The sequence below is a fragment of the Girardinichthys multiradiatus genome, chromosome 5 (assembly GCF_021462225.1).
Source record: "Girardinichthys multiradiatus isolate DD_20200921_A chromosome 5, DD_fGirMul_XY1, whole genome shotgun sequence".
In the NCBI taxonomy this organism is placed as follows: Eukaryota; Metazoa; Chordata; class Actinopteri; order Cyprinodontiformes; family Goodeidae; genus Girardinichthys; species Girardinichthys multiradiatus.
Window position 1 is genome coordinate 20751883 of NC_061798.1, and position 27326 is coordinate 20779208.

General features: G+C 39.6%; 1 protein-coding gene across 5 annotated transcripts; it reads right to left on the reverse strand.

Moving 5' to 3' along the window:
* Nucleotides 1-3727: 3727 nt before the first annotated feature.
* Nucleotides 3728-26504, reverse strand: LOC124868991 (SWI/SNF-related matrix-associated actin-dependent regulator of chromatin subfamily E member 1-like). 5 transcript variants are annotated; one of them, XM_047366674.1, is made up of 11 exons: nucleotides 26308-26502; nucleotides 24318-24369; nucleotides 24166-24209; nucleotides 23730-23828; nucleotides 11535-11615; nucleotides 11077-11208; nucleotides 10675-10846; nucleotides 6721-6893; nucleotides 6510-6611; nucleotides 5894-6155; nucleotides 3728-4892 (listed from the first exon to the last, which is right to left on the reverse strand). In XM_047366674.1, exons 2-11 carry the CDS (start codon nucleotides 24322-24324, stop codon nucleotides 4687-4689), a joined length of 1278 nt encoding a protein of 425 aa, XP_047222630.1. In that variant the 5' UTR covers nucleotides 24325-24369; nucleotides 26308-26502; the 3' UTR covers nucleotides 3728-4686. The 5 variants fall into 5 exon arrangements, with proteins under 5 accessions (XP_047222630.1, XP_047222629.1, XP_047222628.1 ...); XM_047366673.1 differs by having other exon boundaries at nucleotides 23724-23828; nucleotides 24318-24385; nucleotides 26308-26501; XM_047366672.1 differs by having other exon boundaries at nucleotides 23724-23828; nucleotides 26308-26500.
* Between the last annotated feature and the right edge of the window lie 822 nt (nucleotides 26505-27326).

The window sequence follows — 27326 nt, forward strand, 5'->3', positions numbered from 1 at the left end:
TTGCAGGTGTTTAGAGTTAACTCGTTGATTCAGATGATTAGGTTCATAGCTCGTTTAGAGATCCTTTTAATGATATGCTAATTTTGTGAGATAGGAATTTTGGGTTTTCATGAGCTGTATGCCAAAATCATCCGTATTAAGACAATAAAAGACCTGAAATATTTCAGTTAGTGTGCAATGAATCTAAAATATATGAATGTTAAATTTTCATCATTACATTATAGAAAATAATTAACTTTATAACAATATGCTAATATTTTGAGAAGGACCTGTATTAACATACAGGGGTTGGACAATAAAACTGAAACACCTGGTTTTAGACCACAATAATTTATTAGTATGGTGTAGGGCCTCCTTTTGCAGCCAATACAGCATCAATTCGTCTTGGGAATGACATAATGGTTCGGTAGTCCTTGGCAGTGACGCGCCCATCTAGCACAAGTATTGGGCCAAGGGAATGCCATGATATGGCAGCCCAAACCATCACTGATCCACCCCCATGCTTCACTCTGGGCATGCAACAGTCTGGGTGGTACGCTTCTTTGGGGCTTCTCCACACCGTAACTCTCCCGGATGTGGGGAAAACAGTAAAGGTGGACTCATCAGAGAACAATACATGTTTCACATTGTCCACAGCCCAAGATTTGCGCTCCTTGCACCATTGAAACCAACGTTTGGCATTGGCATGAGTGACCAAAGGTTTGGCTATAGCAGCCCGGCCGTGTATATTGACCCTGTGGAGGTCCCGACGGACAGTTCTGGTGGAAACAGGAGAGTTGCTGCGCACATTTAATTCTGCTGTGATTTGGGCAGCCGTGGTTTTATGTTTTTTGGATACAATCCGGGTTAGCACCCGAACATCCCTTTCAGACAGCTTCCTCTTGCGTCCACAGTTAATCCTGTTGGATGTGGTTCGTCCTTCTTGGTGGTATGCTGACATTACCCTGGATACCGTGGCTCTTGATTCATCACAAAGACTTGCTGTCTTGGTCACAGATGCGCCAGCAAGACGTGCACCAACAATTTGTCCTCTTTTGAACTCTGGTATGTCACCCATAATGTTGTGTGCATTTCAATATTTTGAGCAAAACTGTGCTCTTACCCTGCTAATTGAACCTTCACACTTTGCTCTTACTGGTGAAATGTGCAATCAATGAAGACTGGCTACCAGGCTGGTCCAATTTAGCCATGAAACCTCCCCTTTTGATGATGAGCTCCAAGTGATTCAGGCTGGAAGGCCTCCTTGTGTTCAGCCTGATCTTTAGCCCCCTCCACAGATTCTAATCAGGGTTCTAGCTGGGCCACTCAAAACATTTATATTGCTTAGAGTCAGAAGACAGATTAAATCTGCCACCAGAAGGAACGATTTTGAGCTTTTTTGAGTACGTAAATGTTGAGTATATAAATGCTGACCTTGCTAATGGTCCCACAAATGTTCGATTTTGAAAAGATTGGGGGAACTGTTTTGGCCCTACTGGCTAGATTGGTCCTCTCATTTTGATGTCGCCATAAGGTTATCAACAACCAAATCCGCATGCAATGCACACAGCCTTCCTTGTGGTCTGCCTTGGGTGTATAACGTGTACATAATGTATTGGGTCCTCATGTACCCACAGGTTCCAACAATAAAGACTTGCATGCAAGATGGACCCCACAGTTCCACCAACAGAGCTCTGTAACATCTGTACACCACACCTACAACCACCTGTCCTCTGTGCAAAGTGTGGGTATTACAAATGTTGTAACATTGTACTGGAGGGTTGTCTCAAAAGTGGTAAGACATGCAGATGCAGGATGTCACTGACTGGGCATTGTTGTCAAAGTTCACCAAATCACCCCCAGTGATGAACCTGAAATCTCTCCCTGTATCAGCACTAATATTAGCAATATTAGACCTTGCCTCGCTGCAGCCATAAAGACTGGATGGCATGCACAGAACCTTCCTTGGTGTTCGTCTTGGGTACATAATTTGTTTGCCCCCATTAGTTTCAACAGGACAATTGTATTCCCCTTATGCAGGGCAATTGCACAATACAATACAACCACCAGACCTCTATCAAACTCCATCAAGAACTGGTTATGCTGTAAAATAAAGTCATCCTCCTAAACTGGTGACTTTCGCATATAGTTCTGCTGACTGCCTGATAGCCTGCCTATAGGACGTTTGGTCCACTCATGGATGCCCTGTTGGAACCTGCTTTAGAACCGCCGGTTCTAAACCAGGTTGAAGTAATCTAACAACATTAAGGTCAATTGTCCAAAAGATTATTTCTTTTTAATACGGCAAATCATTCTTTAAAACATTGTCTTACTAAAATAATGTTTTATCTACACTTTCTGATTATCATTGTGACTGGTTGTCCAAGCACATACCAGTTGTTCCCTAATTGGTTTTAAAACTAATTTGGCCTCATTTCCAAATTTCTCCAAAATGAACCTTGGTTCTCAAACATAAATATCCACACTGAAGTGTGGTATCATGGCATAATTTTTATTGGTCCCCTTTTCCCTTTTATTTGCAATTAGTTCACGATTTTTCCTTATTCCTTCATTTTGCTTTGTAGTTTTAGTTGAATTGTTTCTAGCGTAGTTAAAGAATTTAATAAAAATGTTCAACTTGGAGTTCATTTTTTGGTAACAAACTCTTTTATTTTGAAGAGAAGCTGTTGGTAATTTATGACATATGTCTGCAGAGTTTGCAGTTTTGGGAATGCCAGTGCTTGAATCCAGTTCATTTATTGTTCTAATACCACCACCATATAGGGCTGGTATTAATAGGACAATACTTGACAGACCGCAAGCTGTTTGGTTGAATATTAAAGAACCACATAATTATTTGTGGTTAAATATTGAATAACCAAACTTATATATATTATTGCACAACAATCATAATACGCTATATCAAAAGAAATCCAAGTGTGAGTATTAACACCTCATGCAAGCTGTTAAACCTGGTGGGGGAGGGTGTTGATTGAAGCATGTTATGCAGCTACAGGAACCTGGTACACTTTTAGTTACTGAGTTAACCGAGTCTTGGTAGACCTATTGCATTGTTACTGATTTGATTCCAAATATTCACTGATGCACAGCCCACTGGCTGGCAAAATAAAGAGAATAAAATCAGAACTAAGAAGGCTCTTAAATATCACATTTACACAGCAATAAGTTTCAGTATATTGCAGCGATTTGTATTTTAGCCCTTATGGACTCTATTCACTACCAGTCACATTATAAAACACTCTGAAAGCTTACAATTTAGTGGACATATTGGACTAGGAGGACCTTGGTAACTTCTAAGGAGCTGCAGAGATCTAGAGCTCATGTGGGAGAATCTATTGACAGGTTGACTATTAGTCAAGCACTGCAAATCGCTGTGTTTTTGAGAAAATAACAAGAAAAATGACCTTGTTGAAAGAAATTAATTGCTGGAATAAGTAAACTTTTTGATATTTTAATTTATTCACATACTGTAGATGCCCCTGTACAGTCAGTCAGTCATCCATCTTCTATACCGCTTCTTCCATAGTGGGTCGCGGGGAAGCTGGTGCCTATCTCCAGCAGTCTATGGGTGGGAGGTGGGGTACACCCTGGACAGGTCGCCAGTCCATCACAGGGCAACACACAGACAACCAAGCACACACTCATTCATACCCCTGTAGATTTAAATTGTATTTTCAATATATTATTATTACTTAAGACATATTTCCAAAACAAAGGGACAGCTGTATTTCATAGTAGAAAAGTTTATTTATATAAATATGCAAAAATGAAATTCATATTAAGACTGCATGTTAATGAGTGTTCTTCTAGCTGTTTTACAACATGAAAATTCACGTTTAAGCAAACCTTGTTACACCGTGTACACATTAACTGGACATGTAAAGGTTTCCTGCTAGAAACCGCAACACTGATCAAAACAAACACCTGTTCTAAGCATACTGCTTTTGATTTGATTGGCAGCCAGCAAACCTTAGAACACTGGTAGTTTAGCGTGGTACAGCATTGATGATCACATGATATATACTTAAAGATGGGCTGGACCCAGAGCACCCAATACACAAGAATAATAAGAAAAAAGCTGATAATAAATAAAAGAGTAACTACTACTTAATGACTACAAACTCCTGAGACAATACTGTCACTGTAATACTGATACAGAGAGTAAACAAATATTCTCCTGCCAAGGAGATGGTCACTTAGCTCCACCCTTCAACAACTTTTTTTTTTTTTTTTTTACCTGTATCATGCAAAACAATAAAAGCAACAATGGGACTACAACACAAAGAACAAAGTTAGGTATAACACTGAGCAATTTTGTTTGTCTGCCAGACATAGTGCTAGAGATATGTTTCAATATGTGCTGATGAAGGGCTTGAGTGCGCTCTTCCAAAAAAGCCGAATATAGTGCCTTCACACGGGCTTTTGTGGCACATTGTAGCAGCCGTTGATTTTAGACAAGGTCATTGCTTTGTCAAGTCCGAGTGCATTTTTTTTAATACTGTTGTATTCACCGTGTCTACGAGTGTCAGGTTTTTAACCTTAACTGCAGCCTTCGGCTTGCTAAACAGTGGGCCCGTCTGAATGCTCCTTTAACACTTTCGACAAACAGACATGAGATTGTGCATTATCTGTAATCAAAGGGTCAAAAAGATTCAATGGCAGCCCCGAGGTTTTACACTGCTGGACTCAGTGGGCTGCTCTTGCCTTGGTGGGTCCCTCTGATGGCTCGCTGGTCGTGGCATCTTCTGTCTGAGCAGAGGTGGTCTCTGAGCCGGTGTTACTGTCGCTGGTTCCCTCCTCCATGGCTCCCTCTGGGACGCTCTCCTTGTCCTCTGATGCTCCCTCCTCACTGCCTGGATGGGCCTCCATCTCTTCTGAGGCTTTCTGTTTTACTGCATTAGAAAAAAAATGTTTTTACTAAATTGATCTAATTGGTATTTTAAATTTATGGTTTAAGCCACATCTCTTCACATTTGAAAAAAAAACCAATATGGTGCATGATAGAGGTTAAAAAAGAATTTAAACTGCATTTCTTTCTATGTTAACAATAGAATCAACCCATGGTACATATGGAGGAGGTGCATAGCTCCCACAGAGAGAATCTGCTGACATGACAAATCTGACCTTTACTGAAGTGCAGACATTTGGAAGTATGTGATCAGGTCAGACGATGCCAAAGCTGCACTTTTTGGTCTGTAGGCATCGCGCAATGTGTGGAAGAAAACTAACACTTTATACCACAATAAACACACCATTACCATGATGAAACATAGTGGTGGTAGCATCATCCTGTGGGGACAGGGAGGTGGTCATGGTTTATGGGAAGATGAATGGAGCTAAATTACAATCAGTACAAAACAGTTAGAGGCTGCAAGACATAAAGCCTGAGTGGAGGTTCATCCTCCAGCAGGACAACAACCATTAACATTCACCCAGAGCTACAGACTTTGACTGAGCTAAGAAGAAATCATTTCAGTCCCTAGATGTGCAAAGCTTATAGAAATATACGAAAAAAAACTTTCCATTGATTATTGATTAGGGTATAAAGTATTTTACAAGGTACTGTATTGAATTTGCACTTTACACTGCTTTGTGTTGATCTGTCACATCAAATTCCAATAAAACGCATTGTAGATTGTGGTTCCAATAAGACAAAATGAGATAGGCTTAAGAGAAATAAATGCTGCACATTTCGCAAGGCACTGTGTGTTATTTCATGCTGTTAAATATTATTAGGGACTGTTGTTTTAACTGTGTGCCAATGGGAAGACAGACACTATCTTGAATGACTCAGTTTGGTATCAGGGACACACTGTCTTGTTTGAGAAGTCAACAGTTTACTCATAAAATCACACAAAGGCCATGCAGAACCACAGAAACCACTGTTCCTCACCTGGTGCATCTGCATTATTTGATTCTGTGTCCTCGCCTTCCTTGTTGCTGCCGTCGCTGTGAGAGTTCTGCTGGGACTTTTTACCATGCGTCGCACAAACATGTTTTTCCTCCTCTGCCAAGACGCAGGTGGGCGCCTCTCTTGCTCCTCGGTCTCCTGCATCCTTCTCGCGTTCTGCCATCCGTTTGCGTGCTGCCTCTTCTGCTGCAGAGATCTCTGCAGAAATCTTCTCCATGTTTACTTCCACCTTCATGCAGCACAACTAAACAAAACATGAATAAGAAATTTATTTGATGTTGCAACAAAGTTAATTAAAGTTTAACTTGGATAAGTAGAGCATGTGTTTGCTTTGTGTTGTGTCCTCATTGTGCTCTTTATAGGATAAATGGCGCCACCTGTTGTAAAACCTGGACACTGCATCCAGAACTAATGTGGGGCCTCAAATAATAAATCATGACAGCAACATCATTACAAGAACATGTGGATAGAGTTAGCCACAGCTGAGGGCTGTAAAACACACTGAGAGTGGCGCAGTGCCCAAGCTGCACACGGCATGCAAACTGAAGCTTGCGTGCAAGTTAACAATGACCTGATTTAAATGTAAAATATGCAATACCCTTTTGAGCTCATTGTTGAACGACTCTGTGGCTTCAATGAATTTTCTTTTCTTGTCCTGGTGGCGGTCTTCAATCTGAAGCAACTCTGCCTCCAATTTTCTCTGCGAAACAGGACATCCCGGCGCCAAAGTTAATAGCATAATGAGTCAATAAAAGCAAAGCTGTCACAGCTCGATCCTGGAGTTATGGGACGCTGTAGTTTGATCTCACCTGGTGCACCATCAGTGACTGGACCTGGCGTTTGAGGACCTGCATGCGAGCGGTGGTGACAACAGACCGCACGTCTGGGACGACGCTCTCGCTGAGGATCTCGCTGATCAGGCGGTGGTTGCGTTGGAAACGAGCAGCAGCTGTGTGTTTCATAGAAAAGCCGTCGTCGTAATCTGAAGACAACAAACATTGAGTTGGTGGAGTGGCTGCAGGAAATACACGTGTCCATCTGAGTCTATCTGCAGGGGAATCACTAATGTTACAGTACAGATTGATGCTATTACCACTGTGTCCAAGCAGAAGACGTATGTAGCTCAGTATTTAGAGTCTGATTTAAGAACAGTGCCTTCCACAGTTATTTGCACTTTTAGAAAAGATGAGAGAAAAAAGAAATTCAAATAAATTTGTCTTTTATTGGAGTAGCATAATCTCACTTTGAAAGTAAGAAAAATTCCAGCCTTTAATCTCAGTACATTAACTCGGTAATGCCTCCAATTTCTCTATATAGTCCAAAGTCCTCAGTCCTCTCTTACATTATCTTCTCTTCAACCTCTCCCACATGTTCTCTTGAATGGAAGAAGGCTGATTTTGTCTGGTAAATTATTTCTGTGCTGATTAGGCCATATGTTTTAGGTTAATACCCTGCTGAAAGGCATAGTGATGACCTATTTTTAGTTTACTAGAAGAGTCCAAAGGATTTTACTTAAAATGCCCTGCTGTTTTAAAGAGTTGATGATGCCTCGCATTTTAAATGCAAGTTGTTATTTTCTTGTAGCTATTTTCTGACTTAGGGAGGTTAACACACATCTATATTACTCAAGTACATTCTCCTGTCTTTCCAATTTTGAATAGAAGCTAAGAGAAACAACAAAGTGAAGGCCTATTTACAATCTGATTAACTTGAATAATTAATGTATAAATTAAGAAAAGGCTTCAGTTACATTTACAATAGTTTTGGTACCACTAGCTCTTCCCGTTTCAGTCTGCGTCCTAAGCACACACCTTTTCACTTGATGGCTCAAGCCACAGAGACAGACTAGTCTTACTAAATGTGATTAGTTTAATAGAGATAGAATAAAGGGTTTTAATACAAACTATAAAATCAAAGCATCAGCAGAAAAGTTAAATTTTCCACACTGTCCTTGGATTACCAGCTGGCATTTTTTTGATCCTGCTCAAAACAGCAAATGTAAACCCTGGTTGTATTACTATCCATAAATACCAGCAAGCATTTAGAATGGCTGGTCAGCTGGTCTGCTGTAGTGAACATTTACAAACAGCATCTATGAACACAGACTGGTTTTGTGAGGAATTAAGCACAGATTATAATCTCCCTGAACTACTGTAGTCTGGAGAAATCTGAAATATAATAAAAAGAGGGTTAATTTTTTCCTAAAGTTAAAATGGCTCAAACACCAGCATGTGCTTCAATAATTGCACAATGTGAGGGAGATTTGATTATTTATGAAAAACCTTATAACTTACTGATCTAATTACAAATTAAAGTGTAACTAAACCTCATGTAGAAGCATTACCCAGCTCCCAGACAAATTTAGAAAAACGCCACCAAAGTGGGCAGAGCCAAGAGGCCTTGAGGGGCACGGCCAGGTGTTGGGATGGGTGGAGGGGGTTAAGCAGAAATGAGGTCGGGAGGATGAGGGAAAGTGTCAGCTAGCTTAATTTGACATATTAAAACATGGAGAGTGACCAGAGGTAGGTAGTTTTGCCTCGGATGGATCTTTCAAGGCGGAGGATTTTTCACCCATCTCGTCACCTGAGCTGAGTGAGGCTTTATGGAGCCCAGCAGGCCTGAGCCTTATCAGTTTGGCGCTGACTCAGCGATGCCCGAGGCCGGCGCTGCCAAGGCAGTGGGGGTCAGGATGGGGGAGTGTATCTGAGTGAGATGGTTTTCTACTGGATTGCAGGGCTGAGACATAGACATGTACCAAGCAGTCCGCTTGTAAACAATAGGAAAATTCAACTGCAGTAGCCACCGATTAACCCAAAGAGGGCAGCACTAAAATGCTTTTAGGCCAAATATTGCAGAATTAAACAAGGAATGTCAAAATTTGCCCAGTAACAGAAAGATAGCGCCATTAAGGTCCAATTTATACAGTTTATCTGCAAAAAAATACAACCCAAATAATTTTTACTTCCAGGTCTGACTTGTGAGTTAAATGCTTCTGTAATTAGATTGAAATAACTTTAATGCCTTCCTACAGTATATAGTAAGCTTCATAACAGTTATTGGCAACTGGTTTTGACTTAACTACTAAAATGCCAGTTTTCAAGCCAAAGCTAATCAGTTATACACAGATTACTTTTATTACCTAAACATGCCAGTGAGCCAGTTTCAGGAGCAGAATTCTCTCCCGGCTTTGTGGGGAAGACTGAACGTCTGGAGTTTATTGCTTCCCTGCGTCATGGTTTGATACAGCATTAAAACACCAAACCACACTAACAAATAACGCAACAAATAAAAGCTTCAAACTCATTTCTCAAAACACGCACCAATAACGCTGACAATAAGGAGGAAGCGTTAATGAACGTAGAGATGTATTTTAAGACCTAGTAAGAAAAAGATGAGGCTTATTTGAGACTTTTTAAAGCCTAAAATAATGATTAATAATAATTAATGCGTGATTTTTACAGTTTTGCAGAAACTAAAAGAAACATTCACAAAATTATGCTAATTATGGTATTTTGAATACTTTTTGAACAGATCTTCTAGTTAATCTTTCTTGAAGAGTACTCTGCATGCAAATATATGTTGTGATAATACTGTGGAGCACTTAAATCATTGTTCAGAAACATTTACTACTTGTTGATTGCTCTTCAGTTCCTGATGACGTTTTAAAGGCCTTAATCACACACTGCAAAAACAAAGCAGAAATGAGTCGCATACGCCAAGCTGAAAGCTTCAAAGATGCACGTATAGGAGCTCTGCCACCGCAACAGGAAACATTCAAGAGGGGTAACACATTCTGAAGGTACTGTATGGGACATAAGCTTTTTCTCTGGTTCACAAATTCAGCAGAGGAACTCATCCAGCAGCGTCCTCCATCATGCCCTCACTTTTTTCCACCTCATTTTGCTGGAACCGTTCAAGATTTTAATAAAAGGTTAGTGATTATGTTACACCCAAGACAGAGTTACAAAATAAAGTAAAAACAAATACAAAACCTGACTTCCTATATGAGGTTTTGAAAAGTCGCACCCTGTTCTGATGATTAAAGTAAGAACAGAAAAGGGAGAGAAGTTGTTTATGGAAACAGATTAGGAGTAGATTGTCATTAGGGACTTTATTAATAAAACATAATCTCTGACTATGTGGTCACCCAGAGAGCTGAACCTTATTTAATTATTGCCATACGTGCAGCTTGTTCAGTGCGTAACCCGTTGGGATGTCAGTGTTAACTTTTTTATGGTCTGGGGTGTTTCTAAATAGCAGCTGTTTTATCTGTAGTTTTCCTGCACATCATTAACTTCTACTGTAACCGAGCCCGACCCCAGACAAGCATCATTTCCTGGAGGTGGGTGTAACTCAAATGTCTTCTGCTGTCTAAATCTGCGTGTGTGTGTGTGTGTGCGTGTATGTGTGTGTGTGTGTGTGTGTGTGTGTGTGTGTGTGTGCGCGTGTGCATCAGACTTTACGACAACAGACAAAAGAATGTAAATTTGGTAATCATGTCTAAACCGATCTCAAGAATGTAAACGCTGGTGCACAACTAAAACAAAATTTGTCTTTATTTGCAGCTTGAAGGGAAAAAAAATGTCGTATTTCAAAAGAAGAATTACATAAACTGAGGATGGATGGAGCAGCGTAGGTGGAGAGAAAAAGACTTTCAGGGAGTGGAGGCTTGTAAAATCTTTGTGGTCGAGCTGCAATAATTACAGCTCTGTCACCGTGCCCTAAACCTCGGGGAAACAACGCGTTTAACTGAGTGGCCTTACCGTCTGGATCCTCTGCTGGCTGGATGCTCATGTAAGGCTCGCCCTTGTCCAGTCTGGACTGCCTCTGGCGGCTCTCCTCCTCCAGAGCTGCCTCAGCCCGGCTCTTTGCGTTGACATAAGCCAGGTAAGCTGGCGAGTTGTGGTAAGCCTTCATGCTCTCATTATACTCAATCTACAGCGGAAAAGATGACAGGAATGACACAGAAAAGCAAACAAGCAAGCAGACTTAACATGTGGATGCTTGTTTCAATCAACTGACAAAAAATAAGAAAATAAGTTTACTCGTGAGTGGTAGAAAGGAAGGAACGATGACTGGAGGGACTCACAACCTTCGGGGACACAGCTACTGGTCACCCCTCAGAAAAACACCCCCCATAAACACCCCTCTGTAAAACAACCAACCTTCTCTGCTTCGTAGTCATTCAAATAATCCTGTTTCTCCTCATCAGTGAGGTCCCTCCACATGCCACCGATTATCTTCCCAATTTCCCATAGCTTCAGATCAGGATTGGAGGCTTTTACTTGATCCCAAACCTGGTGATGAGAACCAGACATGGGTGTGGGGTTGGGCTGGGTTTTAGGGGCTATGAGTGGTTATCTCTTTGCAGAGAGGTCACAAACCAGAGGAGGCCGTGTGCTTTAAGCTTCAGATCCAAAGCGGATAAATCCCACTAGGATGTTGACACTCCTACCTAAAATCTGGCTTCACACCTTACCTTTCTTAACAACTTTAAACATCTGGAAAAAAGGTCGATCTAACTGAGTTCACATGATATCTAAGAAACATAAAATGAGCTTGTTTGTCAGCGGAACACACAATGATGATCAAACAAAAGAAACAATTTAAACAGTGTACGCACCTTTCGACTGTATCTCATGTAGGGCATCAGCGGCTTATCTGGAGGTTTTGGGGGTTTTGGGATGTTTATTCCAGAGGAATTCTGGTAGAAACAAACAAAGAGCTAACCTGAGACATGAAAGCTTTTATGTAATGAGATGAAATATTCAAACATGACTTCTAGGATGGCCTGATCACACTTGGTGTATCCCTTAACCAGATTCCGAACAAAATGCCTGAGTCATATCATAATGCCTATTCCCTACACTTTGCTGCCTACTGCCGGTCAGCTGGCTATAATAAAGCTGCTACACTTTTGCCATGCCTACAAGTTATTCAAATCTTGCAGTTTGGAAATAATTTTGGAGATTTGTCTGGTTTAAAAAAGTCATGGCGTGGAAATCAATGCAGCCAATTCTCTTCCCACACTTGATCAGACCTGGAAAACACATAAATCAAGCTTTTCCAAACTGTGTGGGAACCCTGGATTTATATCCTGACAACCAAATGTGATGTTCCATTGATAATCAGCGAATAACAACCACGACAATTATCTTCCAAAGCTATGAATTCCTTTTTTGTTGAACCTCCAATTGTTGCTGAAATAAATATCAACAGTCACAACATTTCTGAAATCATCCTGCAGAAACTTAAAACAGAGTGGACCAAATGCGAGGCCTGGGGATTATTAAACCCACATGTGACGGAGAAACGGCAACATCGTTTTGACAGTCAAACCTTGACACCAGCATATTGTTATTTCCAGTTGGCCAACTCAGTGCATGACTCACAAGAAGACTGAGCCTAACAGGGAAGTCTGCACCATCTGCATTCAGTTGGAAATTAGATCAAATGTAAGGAAGGGATAGCTGAAAATTTAGGCAGAAAAGTAACTTTTTCTCGTCATTTTGGTGCGTTGTACCATGAGATCTCAGGCTTAGCGATGCATGAGGAAAAATACGTTTGTGGAGGAAGATCACAAAAGAGTCACTCTGTGCAGAAGAGACATTAAAATCAGTTGCTGTGCACGGAGCTGCAAATTTGTCATTCAAAATTGAGCTGTTGTGCTGAATGTCTGCAGTTTTTTTCACCAAGGCGTGTCGGTCATATTTAATTTAGAACTCAGAAAATGGTGCTAGTTGGGGAAGAAATGTCTGGAGTGGCCTGATATGACCTCTGCTATGAGTTTTGTCATACGAATTTATAGAAAGAAAGCAGCTACACCTTTGATAGAGGAGAAGTGAAATCTATGCAGAGTCACATGATGGAGAAAAAAAAAAAGACTGAAGGTTTTTTAAATATTCTAGAAAGATGTACACCCCAAAAATGTACTTTGTGTGTGCATTTACAACACTTTGCCTTGTATGGCCCTAATCATTTCTTAATATCTGTTAAATTTACACCAAAATATTACATAACCCTAGGTTTTAAAATATAGTTTTTTAAATACATTCAGGATGCTTTCTATATAAGACCATTAGGTCTGGTTGTAATGTTTGATTTCTGTTTAATCTTTTCATATACAGTACAGACCAAAAGTTTGGACACACCTTCTCATTCAAAGAGTTTTCTTTATTTTCATGACTATGAATATCGTAGCTTCACACTGAAGGCATCAAAACTATGAATTAACACATGTGGAATTATATACTGAACAAAAAAGTGTGAAACAACTGAAAATATGTCTTATATTCTAGGTTCTTCAAAGTAGCCACCTTTTGCTTTGATTACTGCTCCACACACTCTTGGTATTCTGTTGATGAGCTTCAAGAGGTAGTCACCTGAAATGGTTTTCACTTCACAGGTGTGCCCTGTCAGGTTTAATAAGTGGGATTTCAAGCCTTATAAATGGGGTCGGGACCATCAGTTGTGTTGTGTAGGAGGTGGATACAGTACACAACTGATAGTCCTACTGAATAGACTGTTAGAATTTGTATTATGTCAAGAAAAAAGCAGCTAAGTAAAGAAAAACGAGTGGCCATCATTACTTTAAGAAATGAAGGTCAGTCAGTCAAAACAATTAGGAAAACTTTGAAAGTGTCCCCAAGTGCAGTCGCAAAAACCATCAAGCGCTACAAAGAAACTGGCTCACATGAGGACCGCCCCAGGAAAGGAAGACCAAGAGTCACCTCTGCTGCGGACGATAAGTTCATCCGAGTCACCAGCCTCAGAAATCCCAGGTTAACAGCAGCTCAGATTAGAGAACAGGTCCATGTCACACAGAGTTCTAGCAGCAGACACATCTCTAGAACAACTGTTAAGAGGAGACTGTGTGAATCCGGCCTTCATGGTAAAATAGTTGCTAGGAAACCACTGCTGAGGACAGGCAACAAGCAGAAGAGACTTGTTTGGGCTAAAGAACACAAGGAATGGACATTAGACCAGTGGAAATCTGTGCTTTGGTCTGATGAGTCCAAGTTTGAGATCTTTGGTTCCAACCACCGTGTCTTTGTGCGGCACAGAAGAGGTGAACTCCTTCAAGACTGTTGGAAAACCATTTCAGGTGACTACCTCTTGAAGCTCATCAACAGAATGCCAAGAGTGTGTGGAGCAGTAATCAAAGCAAAAGGTGGCTACTTTGAAGAACCTAGAATATAAGACATATTTTCAGTTGTTTCACACTTTTTTGTTCAGTATATAATTCCACGTGTTAATTCATAGTTTTGATGCCTTCAGTGTGAAGCTACAATATTCATAGTCATGAAAATAAAGAAAACTCTTTGAATGAGAAGGTGTGTCCAACCTTTTGGTCTGTACTGTATTTTATTCCTTTATCCTTTTGTTCTACATTATAAAAAGAAGAATAAGTTTCATTTGAAGTGTCTTTATAATAGAATCTCCAGATGCATCCTCTCTGGACATGGGCTGGTAGTAGAATCAAGATAAAACAAGGTTTTAAAAACTGCTAAAATATTTCATCATATTGTTCCTATGGTAAAACGTTTTTGAATGAGATGCCAAAGAGACATACGTTTGCACCGGCTGTATAGTGGCTCTCTCCCACCTGTTGCTGCACACTACCTGTCAGCTGCCTGAAATACATTTAACTACACTTTTCCACCCTTTCAAGAAATGCACATTCTGCTGTTTTGAAAGTCTATGTATTAAGATCGAAACAACAACTGTTAATGCATTATTCTAACTCTAATAATCAATATTATTTTAGCAGTATTAGGAATACCTGTTGATTTCCTTTGTTTTAATTAAAAGTTATTAGATAATGTTATGCATTTTGCTTTAAGATTTTGGGTCTAAACTGTGATACCATGGTACCACGGTTCATTACACGTAGACTGAAGTATTTTACGCGTTTTTTTCTTGTAATGTTGATGTTGATTATGGCTTACAACTTTACAATGGCTTATAATAAAAACCCAAAATTCAGTGTCTCAGAAAATTAGAATATTGTGAAAAGGTTAATTATTGGAAACAGTGTGTTAACTCAAAACACCTGCAAGGTGTTTCTGAGCCTCTAACTGGTCTCTCAGTCAGGGTCAGAAGGCTACACAATCATCAGGAAGACTGCTGACTGGACAGATGACCAGGAGACAGTCACTGATACCCTCCACAAGGAGGGTAAGCCACAAAAGGTCATTGCTAAAGAAGGTTGTTCACATAATGATGTATCAATGTATATTCATAGAAAGTTGAGTGGAAGAAAAAAGTGTGCTAGGAAAATGTGCACCAGCAATAGGGGCAATTGCAGCCTTCAGATGTTTGTCAAGCAAAATCCATTCACAAATGTCGGGGAGCTTTACAAAAACCGTGAAATGAATAGTGACAAATTAAGGTAGGGCCCCGCCAAGAAGGGGGCCAAATAAAACGACTAAGGGTTACTCCCCTGCGAGGGAATAGAATAAGCGCTATAAAAGTAAAAAGAACGGAGTAAATTGAGCTCATAAAATAACACCAAGTTAACTTAGAAAAACTACAAGGTACCTGAAACTAACTTTGTGACTGTGTTGTGTGTGTTTATGGAGGACTAAGCATTTTAATAGAATCAGCAGGATTCTGCTAGTCCTCGGTTTCCTTTTGCCCAGATTAAAACTACGTACTGGTGACTTTGGAGATTCAGGTCGGATTTCATTCCAGAAAATTAACACCGCTGCGAATTAGTCGCAGTAGAAGGGCGTGTTAATGTCCTCTCCTTAAAGTCTCATGCCAGTGACCTTTTATCTGGGACATTCATACTATAATTAAACTAACATAAAACATAATGGGGAAGAAACAAAGTAAACTAATTGACTTAGAAGGGGAGGTAAAGTTTATGGAGAACTATGTAAAAGGAGCAGGTATGATCTGTCATAGATGGAATAAAAAATAAAAAACATGGGTTTTTGGGAAAATTAGATACAAAGGATGTCTTAAAATTGCAAGGGGATCTAAAATTAGAAATAAAGAAAACTAAAAAGAGAAAAATAACAAAGAACAATGGGGAAGGGACAGAGAAAAAGCTCTGATTTAACAGAAATATGTGCACGATGGCATAAAAATACGGATTTTCAGGTAACTTAATTATCACTGAAATCCTAAAACTACACGGGGATCTTAAACTGGAGATTATGCATTCAAAAGATTCAAGAGACAATAAAAAACCTTGCCAGATTATAATTTCAAAGGGGACTTTTCAGTCCCTGAGTGCTCACAGTTGATAAACAGATTAAAACAAAAAGATGAATTTAAAAAACAACAATAAGAGCAGCCTTTAACTGACATAGCCATAATACTGAGGCCTTAAGAAAAAAAGAAAAAAACTTTCAGCTTAACTGAAAACAAATAAGGGGGGCGGACTGCCACCCATCCCAGGTTAGAATACCAAGGTAGCCCCAAATTATAAAGACTAAGAGATGGTTTTAGAGGACGTGGTAAAAGAAGTTAAAATAGGAGGTGACAATGTGGACAACATGGAAACTGTCCAACTGGACAACCCAGTGAACAATGACTAGAGAAGGGAGAACAGAATGTTGTTAAAGTAGTAATCTGAGAGTAAAAGATTTTGTAGGCAAGCATTAGTGAGAAACAGGTGCTTTAAAAATCATTCTATGGTGTTATACTATCAACAATATCATGATAAAATGCAAAAGATTCATTTTACAGGGAAATAATTCCATATTTGGCTCAGATTGTGTGCATTCTTGATTTTTCCTCTTTGAGAGAAGTTAAATTTCAGCTCTGTGAAACGACCTCGACAAAGAGATGCAGCTGCCTGAAAACAAAGATAAAACTTCTGCAAACAGCAGAAGCCTGTCTCTGCTGAAAGGTCTGAAAAACAAATTGTAACTCTACCCTGCATGTGTCAAACTCAAGGTCCGCGGGCCAAAACCGGACCCCAGAAGTTTAGTGATTCTCTAGAAGTAGAGCCTTTTAATATGGTGATTGTGTGCTTGAATGTTATTTTGTCAATCAATAAGCAGTTTTGTCTACATTCTGCCACAATCTGCCTTTTGAAAATGTTTTGAATCTTGCTCTTTATGTATAAAAAAAAAAAGAAAAATTGGCTAAAGTCTGCAGACACAAAATGAACCTGGATTGAAGCTCTAACTATGTTTATTTAATCTGAGATCCTCTTCAAATGCAACAGTATATGTCAGTCTACATGAGATACTAACAACTTCACCTACTGGTATAATATAAAGATCTGATTGAATATGTGAAACAAACAATGATGAAAGTTTTTCAACAGGTGATGTTCATCCAGGAGGAAGACAGTGTTCCTAGGAAATGCAGCTCATTCATTAACAATCAATTTTTCTCCTATAGGTGGACGTTTTGCTGACTAATCATAGGCTGGATCTATGAAACATTATGAGCACAGACCAAATGACCAAGGTTCTGACTGACTTATGAACCTCACTGACCTGACAATGATAACATGACACCCAACAAACAATACCTTTAAAGTGGACCCCACTAAGACCACCTTATTGTTGGTGAATAAAAAAAAAAGAATTGAAGCGTTCAAAACAGACCTTGTGGAAACAAAAGGGGTTATGAGGAAACAATGTGCATTTTAAGAATAATAGAAGTCAAATTATGTTCAGATTTTTGCAAATAAAATGACTCTGACAGAGAAATAAGTAAGTAGTGTGTGAATGTGTGTGAATGGGAATGACTGATTTCATTGTAATGCATCTTTGAGGGACCTTAAAAGCGCTAATAAAGGTCTGATGTTCTGATGATCTTTGCCAAATTTATATCTTAATAAGGTTTCCAGAATCTTTTTCGAAAAAGCATATAAAGATGGCAAAGGTTCTACCTGTATTGAAAATACTGATAACCATAAGAAAGCTCATAGATCCGTCTTCGATTTTTCACAATTCTTTTACAAACAGGGTATTTAAACTTTCATGTGGCCAAATGTCTGTATTTGACTTTCTGTTTTTGTGAAATAAATGTCTGTTTCATGTTATGTAAAAATTAGAGTCCTCAACATTACCATAATAATATTAGGTCAGTTCTCTATGGTAAAACAAAAAGATTTTAACAGACGTTTAGACGTTTTCCAGTCAGGTTCAAAATGATTGAATTAGACTCAAACTTAACATAAGATTAAATGAACCTTAACAGAATTACTGAACTGGACTGAAATAGAGAAAACTTTAGTTAATCGAAATAAACTTTAGTTACTTGAACTAAATACAAAGCTGACTGAAACTGTATGTTGTATCTATAAAACTGGGTAAAACAAACTAAGATTATAAGATATAATATGCCCTTCATTTTTTGTGTTCATCAGTGAGTGAGTTTTTATTTTTTATTTTTAATAAGAACTAAACCAAGCATTATTTATAATAATAGCAACTACCAAAAATATTGATCTCATTTTTAAATGTAATAAGGACTTACTTTATAAAATATGATAAAAAAGAATAATAAGAATTTGGAAAAACAGAGGCTTTAAACCTCTGCAGGAACAGCACTGACACTGTCGAAAGTGGATCCTAATACAGTAATCTGGAAGCTCACTCTAGGGTGGATAGTCAAAGTTCATCCAAGGATACATTTAGATGAGGCAGAGGGACAAATACAGGGCTTAGCTGAGAGCAAAGAGAGCAACATGCATCCTGCCCTAGCTGCTGTCCCACCTGAACTGTGGTCCCAATCATCAACTGATGTAGGGCTTATAAAGGGGTTCCCACCATACAAGGTTAAACTAATATCTGAAAAAAGGCCATTAGTCCGTCAATACCCCTTAAAGCCAGAAGCTGAAGAAGGTACTAAGCCAGTAATACAAGATATGTTGAAGTCAGGAATATTAAGAGAAGCACCTGACGCTACATGCAAGGCATATCACACTGACATCGCTATTATTATCACAGCCAAACATAACTCTAAAAAGATGTGCTCTTTAAATCCAAGTACTCTAATACCTACTGCAGAAGATGGAAAACCACATTCTTATAAAGCAAAAGTTGAAGACACAAAACCCAGACAAGACATTTCTCAAACCCTTATACCAGATTCATGTGTTGTGTTTGTAGATGGCTCAGCATCTAAAGATGAATATGGAAAGAATAGAGTTGGTTATGCAGTAACAACCATCGATAGGATAATAGAAGCTAAATCTCTACCCAATACATGCTCAGCCCAAACAGCAGAATTATATGCTTTAGTAAGAGCATGTGAATTACATGAGGGACAAATACTTACTATATACACAGACAGCCAATACGTTTTCGGATCAGTACATCACCATGCTAAGATTTGGCAAAATAGAGGTTTTAAAACATCATCAGGGACAGAACTAACTCATTTCAACCTATTAAAGAGAAAATGTCAGATCTGCTATTTATAGACACAGACGTGCTGAAAGACGCCCAACAGTCAGCACCCAAGACAGAAATAAAGGCCTGGCTAAAGAGAGGAGCACATAAAAAAGATGACATTTATCAGATAGAAGATAAACCAATCCTCCCAAAAACATTTAACAACACAGCGGCTACAGTGACACATTGGGAAGACCCACGTGTCAAGGGGGGAATATGTCACATCTGGTAAAGCATTAATGCTACACTATAAATTTTTCTGACTATGCAAAGAAGTTTTGCAGATCATGCATAATTTATTGCAAACACGGGGGAAGAAATATTGCCTAGTTGCAATAGATGAACCTAGTGACACATTTCTTCCCCACATATGGTATCCCACAGATTATAAGGTCAGATAATGGAACTCATTTTGTAAATAAATTAATAGAACTAAGTTCTAATGCATTAGGGTTTCAGTTAAAGATTAAGGAAAACAATGGAAGAAACAGGGAGGCCATGGCCCGGATGCCTATCCCTGGTTAAATTATGGATGAGAATAACTCCAAATCAAACTGGTCTAACTCCATTTGCCACCTACTGTACATCATTGTATAACTCCACCCACTGTGTTCTGAGTCTGAGATCACGTGACACCAAGTTGCTGATGTGAATTTGTATTCTCAAAGAAATAGTACATGGCAGACCGTTTTCTCTGCCCTCTGACATGAATGAAATAGAGAAAGCACAACAGGAACCTTCATTAGCTGAGTGGATGAATAAAATGTTGCAGACAAAAGAAAAACAAATGTCCAGTGGTCTGCCGACAATCTCTGCTCCTATCCAACAACCTGAGGCCTGGAGACCTGGTCCTGATTAAGACACTCCACCGGAAGGATTGGAGCACTCCTCGGTGGAAAGGGCCGTTTCAAGTACTCCTGACAATGCCCACAGCTCTGAAAATAGCACAGAGGCTTTCCTGGATTCATAAAAGCCACTGTAAGCCAGTTTTGCCGTTACAGGAGCCAGATCAACCGACGGGGTTCAAAGTCCGGGTTCAAAGGAGTTGGAGGACCCATATGGCCCAGCGTCTCAAACCGGTGAAGAAAACAGCTGATCTGTGCCCAATTATAAAATGACTCTCTGTAACATGTGGACAGGACTGATAAGCCTGAGCTTAATTCTGGTAGCAGGACTCTTTCTCTGTCTAAAGCAGGATCCACAGGAGGTGATACCGAACCAGAAGAGATGGACATCAGACGGGACCCATCTCAGAACACTGACGGAAGAACATGACGCACATCCATTCCTACAGAATTTCTGGTATTGTTCATGGTGGCATATGCAACACTGAACTAGGTAGAAATGCACGAAAATGAAGGGGACGATTATGATGACATGTTGTAAATAAATCACATCAAAAGCCTGAGTGTACTCATACATTGTATTTCATAAAATGACCTTACAGCAGAAAATCGAAAGAAGTTGCTTAAGTGAAATGAGAAAAAGTACAATGATGACATAAACAGGGCAGATTTTTTAATTCTTTTATTTTTATAATTTCAAGTATTAATCAACATTTAACTTTTAATGGTCGCCGTGGGCGGCGGGGCCGTATGAGTATTTCCCACAAAATATAATCTGTTTACCATCCGTGGGTTTTCGCTCATACAAAGTATTTTTCTTACTCGTTTTTATATTAAATGTTTTTACTTATGATAAAAGGAGGGACTGTTGGATGGGTGCGAGGACTTGTTATCACTCATGTAAAAACTTTGTGCTGTAATGCACCTGCAGTCTGCTCTTTGGTATGCAGCTTGTCTCTGAGTGCAGTCCTCCCTCCTGTGTGTGAAATCCCTGTTATCTATTTCCCAAGCGAACCAGCCTCCTACCAGCCACACACACACACACACACACACATACCCTGTCTGAACTGTCTGTTGAATTGTGTATAAAAATAAAGAGATAGGGTGTCAAAACTTTGTAGTTGCACTGCAAAGTGGGCTACCCTTGTCACAAGTAAAACTGACTCTGTATCGTTCTTACCTCTGAGTTGACTAAATAATACCTAACATCCCTGCATGCAAAAGAATCTCCTACTGACCCATGCTTAACCAAGATATTTTCCTACAACTAAAATGAAAATGATTTAGTCAGTTCAATTGAGTTTATTTATATTGTGCCGATTCACAACAAATGAAATCTCAAAGCTCTTTTGGAAGACATGCACATCTATAACAGTTGGAGGACCTGCACAAGGCAGGGCCTCAAAGACTGAAGTGGAACTGGGCTGCTCATAAAAAAACAAGGAAAAAAGAAAATCTCATTTAAGCTGTGATCTGCCAATAGCGAGACAACATGCCATTATTAGAGTCAACCATCCTCCGCTTGCATGCAGCGACTAAATTACTGCTCAGCAGCCAGAGCCATGTCGAGCAGCAAGCCTGCAATGCCATGGCAACACTGGAGGCATGGATTACTTAAGATGGCTGTCAGAAATGCAGAATTAGAAAGGATCGGAGTGGACACAGATGGACCGTTTCATTGCAGGTTTGAATGTGGATCGATACACATTTCCCGTTCAGTCTCAAATACATAAGTTAATATAATAATATACAGGTCCTTCTCAAAATATTAGCATATTGTGATAAAGTTCATTATTTTCCATAATGTCATGATGAAAATTTAACATTCATATATTTTAGATTCATTGCACACTAACTGAAATATTTCAGGTCTTTTATTGTCTTAATACGGATGATTGTGGCATACAGCTCATGAAAACCCAAAATTCCTATCTCACAAAATTAGCATATTTCATCCGACCAATAAAAGAAAAGTGTTTTTAATACAAAAAACGTCAACCTTCAAATAATCATGTACAGTTATGCACTCAATACTTGGTCGGGAATCCTTTGGCAGAAATGACTGCTTCAATGCGGCGTGGCATGGAGGCAATCAGCCTGTGGCACTGCTGAGGTCTTATGGAGGCCCAGGATGCTTCGATAGCGGCCTTTAGCTCATCCAGAGTGTTGGGTCTTGAGTCTCTCAACGTTCTCTTCACAATATCCCACAGATTCTCTATGGGGTTCAGGTCAGGAGAGTTGGCAGGCCAATTGAGCACAGTGATACCATGGTCAGTAAACCATTTACCAGTGGTTTTGGCACTGTGAGCAGGTGCCAGGTCGTACTGAAAAATGAAATCTTCATCTCCATAAAGCTTTTCAGCAGATGGAAGCATGAAGTGCTCCAAAATCTCCTGATAGCTAGCTGCATTGACCCTGCCCTTGATAAAACACAGTGGACCAACACCAGCAGCTGACACGGCACCCCAGACCATCACTGACTGTGGGTACTTGACACTGGACTTCTGGCATTTTGGCATTTCCTTCTCTCCAGTCTTCCTCCAGACTCTGGCACCTTGATTTCCGAATGACATGCAGAATTTGCTTTCATCCGAAAAAAGTACTTTGGACCACTGAGCAACAGTCCAGTGCTGCTTCTCTGTAGCCCAGGTCAGGCGCTACTGCCGCTGTTTCTGGTTCAAAAGTGGCTTGACCTGGGGAATGCAGCACCTGTAGCTCATTTCCTGCACACGCCTGTGCACGGTGGCTCTGGATGTTTCTACTCCAGACTCAGTCCACTGCTTCCGCAGGTCCCCCAAGGTCTGGAATCGGCCCTTCTCCACAATCTTCCTCAGGGTCCGGTCACCTCTTCTCGTTGTGCAGCGTTTTCTGCCACACTTTTTCCTTCCCACTGAGGTGCCTTGATACAGCACTCTGGGAACAGCCTATTCGTTCAGAAATTTCTTTCTGTGTCTTACCCTCTTGCTTGAGGGTGTCAATAGTGACCTTCTGGACAGCAGTCAGGTCGGCAGTCTTACCCATGATTGGGGTTTTGAGTGATGAACCAGGCTGGGAGTTTTAAAGGCCTCAGGAATCTTTTGCAGGTGTTTAGAGTTAACTCGTTGATTCAGATGATTAGGTTCATAGCTCGTCTAGAGACCCTTTTAATGATATGCTAATTTTGTGAGATAAGAATTTTGGGTTTTCATGAGCTGTATGCCAAAATCATCCGTATTAAGACAATAAAAGACCTGAAATATTTCAGTTAGTGTGCAATGAATCTAAAATATATTAATGTTAAATTTTCATCATGACATTATGGAAAATAATGAACTTTATCACAATATGCTAATATTTTGAGAAGGACCTGTATAATAAGACAGACCTCTCACACTGACTACCCTGCAGCATTTGCTTTTGAGCAGAAGTGTAAAAAAATCCTAACATCTCATTCAATCAGAACAAAATGCTGACATTGTAATGATGTTTGCAAATGTTTCTGCAGTCTTTGATTTAATTACTAACTGAAGCTTTACCGGAAAAGAACTAATGACAGATATGAGTTTCTCCATTTGATAAATACACTAAGTCACAATGTTTTCACTTGGTTCATATTCATACCGTTACCCGACTGTTGCTGCTTTGGCTCCCTCCCAGTCTGTAGTTGTTGTAGGCCAGATGACTGTATGGGTTGTACCCCACAAACCCAGGAGTGTTGGGCATTTGCTGATGGAAACAAATGAGACATTAATATGAATGAGAAAATTACATTACACAGGCAGTGGGAGGATCTTAACACAAAAAAAAACAACCAACCAAATAAAAATAAATAAAAGAAACCATTAAAGCCAGCAGGAAAGATGCAAAACCAAATTGCATTAATGCTTAAAGGAAAACAAATGCCATAAGAAGCAGTTTATCATTAGTCTCTGGGACTATTAATGACCAGAATCAACAACAGAATGAAACTATATTCTGTGGAGCATTCAATTGAATAAAATTAAGCATGCAAAATGCGACATAGCTTTACGATGTGGTACTTGTACCCTGTAAAAATACTTACAGTCGTAGGGGCAGGGGGAGGTGGTGGGGCATAGGATGGTCTCTCTGTTGTGAAAAAAAACAGGAAAGATTCGATGATAAAGACCCTTAAGTGACAATATATTATCTCATAAAGGTGGTTTCTGTAAGTTACAAAAACCTCTTATTACTTACTAGACATTTTTGCAGCAAGAAGGTAGTTTAAATCTATATTCCAGTCTAGAATCTGAAATACACAAAGTCTGACATCATGACAACAATGTATGCTTAATTCTGAAGAGTTGATCAATATCAAAAACACATGCAAAAGGACTAATTCTTTATGCAAACAAAGCAATGGCAGTTTGAGATAAATATATATTCTTAACATTTATTTATTCCTAAAATGCATAGCTTTTTTTAGCAAATGTCATTTCACCCTGGTAAGATAACGTTCAATTCAATGTCAAGTTTGCACTTTGTAGTGCCATCATGTTTATGATTTTTTTTTTTTAGGTAATATCATTATTTAGGTTTTCCTCTGTATATACGTGTGTTGGCAGCTGACAAGATTGCCAACAAGAGCTATTAGCCAGCTACCTTTAAATGCATCCTTTCTCCAACACACCTGAATCAATGGCTGAATTCTTCCATCATCATTCAGATATTCAGCTCTGCAGAGGCCCAGGAAGGAGGCTTTCGTTTGCTTCAGGTGTGCTGAAGAAAGGATGCATCTAAGAAGTTGCAGGATAGTAGCTCTCAAGGACGGGACTCAGGCACCCATGAGCAACATTCTCCAGGGAATATACACGCAGAAACTGCTTTTTTATTTAGCAGTGCCAGACACCCCAACTGTGATCAGTTCTGTAATCTATTTGTGTTTGCTAAAAAAGTGTAGTGCTCTCACACATGCAGCATGATGACTCTGTTTCTAACATAAATGAGGCAAGAATGGAAAAAAAATGTTTTGAATGCTTTTGTTATGTCTTCTTTAATTAAACGTTTATTAAAGAGAAATCAGAATGAGCTAAACTGGTATCAGCAGGTTAAAGCTTTAAGAAAATATAAAGATAGGAAACTGATCTGATTGGTTAATCTCTAAATATTTTGTTTAATATTTTAAACTATGGTGTACATCACAAGGTCTAAGTGAAACACTGAAAAGGATGCATAAGTTGAAGCATTCTTCTCTTTGGCTTTTGACCCAGTTGTTGGTTTTATTTTATTTATTTTTTCCTGTCTGTCATATTTTCTTGTTACTACTTTTACTTGGATTTTATTTTAAACTTTTAATCATTTTATTTGTTTTAAATTCATATGCTTTGTTCATTTATTTAATTTAATCATTCTTGTTTAGCATTTTGGTCTGTGCCTGCTGTTTTTAAATGAAGAGGGCTTGGCCTATTGTTATTTCTCTTACAGACAGTCATATTTTAGGTAATTCAGAACCAAATTACATCTTTGTAGATGTATGGTCCATTCTTGTCGAACCACATTTCTATCTTCAGAGGTCTTAATAAATGAATCCCATTATCTTTTTCTGAATACATTTTCAGTTTCGCTCTAGAAATATAAAAAAAAGACACCTTTTTATGTTTGCTGATTTTTTTATTTATTTAAAATGCCCTGAATGTCACTAAAAATGAAAAAACCCACTAAGATGTGGTTAATGCTAAAGCTGCTTTGAGTGTATTCAAAACAATTAAATAAATTGAATTTCAGATTTAGGAGCCCTCCTCCTCCCCCCTATATCCCCTCCACCACATGCTTATTAAGCTGAAACTGTTGGATGTTGACTGGTCTTCATTGTTCTCAAAATGGACCAACTGGGAGTAAGCTATCGCGCTTACGCTAGCTAGTAACCGACAACAGCTAATGAAGAAATTTCAACAGTTAGCTAGTCAGAAACAGACGTCCTCTGCATGTACAATGAGTGAATGCTTTATTGGAGTATACGCTGAACGTATTGTGATGATAATTATGCCATGTTTAATGAAGCTCACCAGCTACCGTTAGCGCTAACTAGGCTAATAGGTTAGCCAGCTCAATGAAAAGAAAAGGACACCTCCCGACACGTTAACAGCATGCAGCGTCAAATCAAACCGCCCGCAGAAAACGAAACTAGCTCAGATTCTGGTGGAGGAAAAAAAAGCAAGCTTGCTGCAATGACAGCCGGACAACTCACCCCTAAAACCTTCAGCCCCCCACCACTGTGTTGTGGGTTTCACGGAGGGGGCTAACCATCTAGCTGAGAAGGGAGAAAACAGCCCCCACAATAAACGAGTGAAACGGGGTCCTCTCCTATGATTTCCGCAGAATCCTCCAGAATGCACCCCCACCCTCCCCTGATTACACCTAAACTCATAGTATTGCAGCTCTTTCTCATTCATATCACTGCATAAACATCATTTCTTCTTGGGGATATTCACTGAGATAAAAAATTAGGAGTCTGTCGTCATAGCTTATTTTTAAGACTATGTGGAGCAAGTGGTCCCAGAATAGAAAAGTGATTTGTGTTAGGAATAACCTTTATTAATATGACTCATAGCTGTTTTTCCCATTTACACCATAGTGATATAAACTACAGGGGTTGGACAATGAAACTGAGTGTTGGGTCTTGATTCTCTCAACGTTCTCTTCACAATATCCCACAGATTCTCTATGGGGTTCAGGTCAGGAGAGTTGGCAGGCCAATTGAGCACAGTGATACCATGGTCAGTAAACCATTTACCAGTGGTTTTGGCACTGTGAGCAGGTGCCAGGTTTTGCTGAAAAATGAAATCTTCATCTCCATAAAGCTTTTCAGCAGATGGAAGCATGAAGTGCTCCAAAATCTCCTGATAGCTAGCTGCATTGACCCTGCCCTTGATAAAACACAGTGGACCAACACCAGCAGCTGACACGGCACCCCAGACCATCACTGACTGTGGGTACTTGACACTGGACTTCTGGCATTTTGGCATTTCCTTCTCCCCAGTCTTCCTCCAGACTCTGGCACCTTGATTTCCGAATGACATGCAGAATTTGCTTTCATCCGAAAAAAGTACTTTGGACCACTGAGCAACAGTCCATTGCTGCTTCTCTGTAGCCCAGGTCAGGTGCTTCTGCCGCTGTTTCTGGTTCAAAAGTGGCTTGACCTGGGGAATGCGGCACCTGTACCCCATTTCCTGCACACGCCTGTGCAAGGTGGCTCTGGATGTTTCT

Bases quoted from the DNA above. Each gene is read 5' to 3' on its own strand.
- LOC124868991 (XM_047366673.1), bottom strand. The intron at 10,847-11,076 runs GTTGGTTGTTTT...TTTCCGCTGTAG, and splicing joins ATGACTACGAAGCAGAGAAG to ATTGAGTATAATGAGAGCAT. The intron at 6,156-6,509 runs GTATTGCATATT...TGTTTTGTTTAG, and splicing joins TCAACAATGAGCTCAAAAGG to TTGTGCTGCATGAAGGTGGA.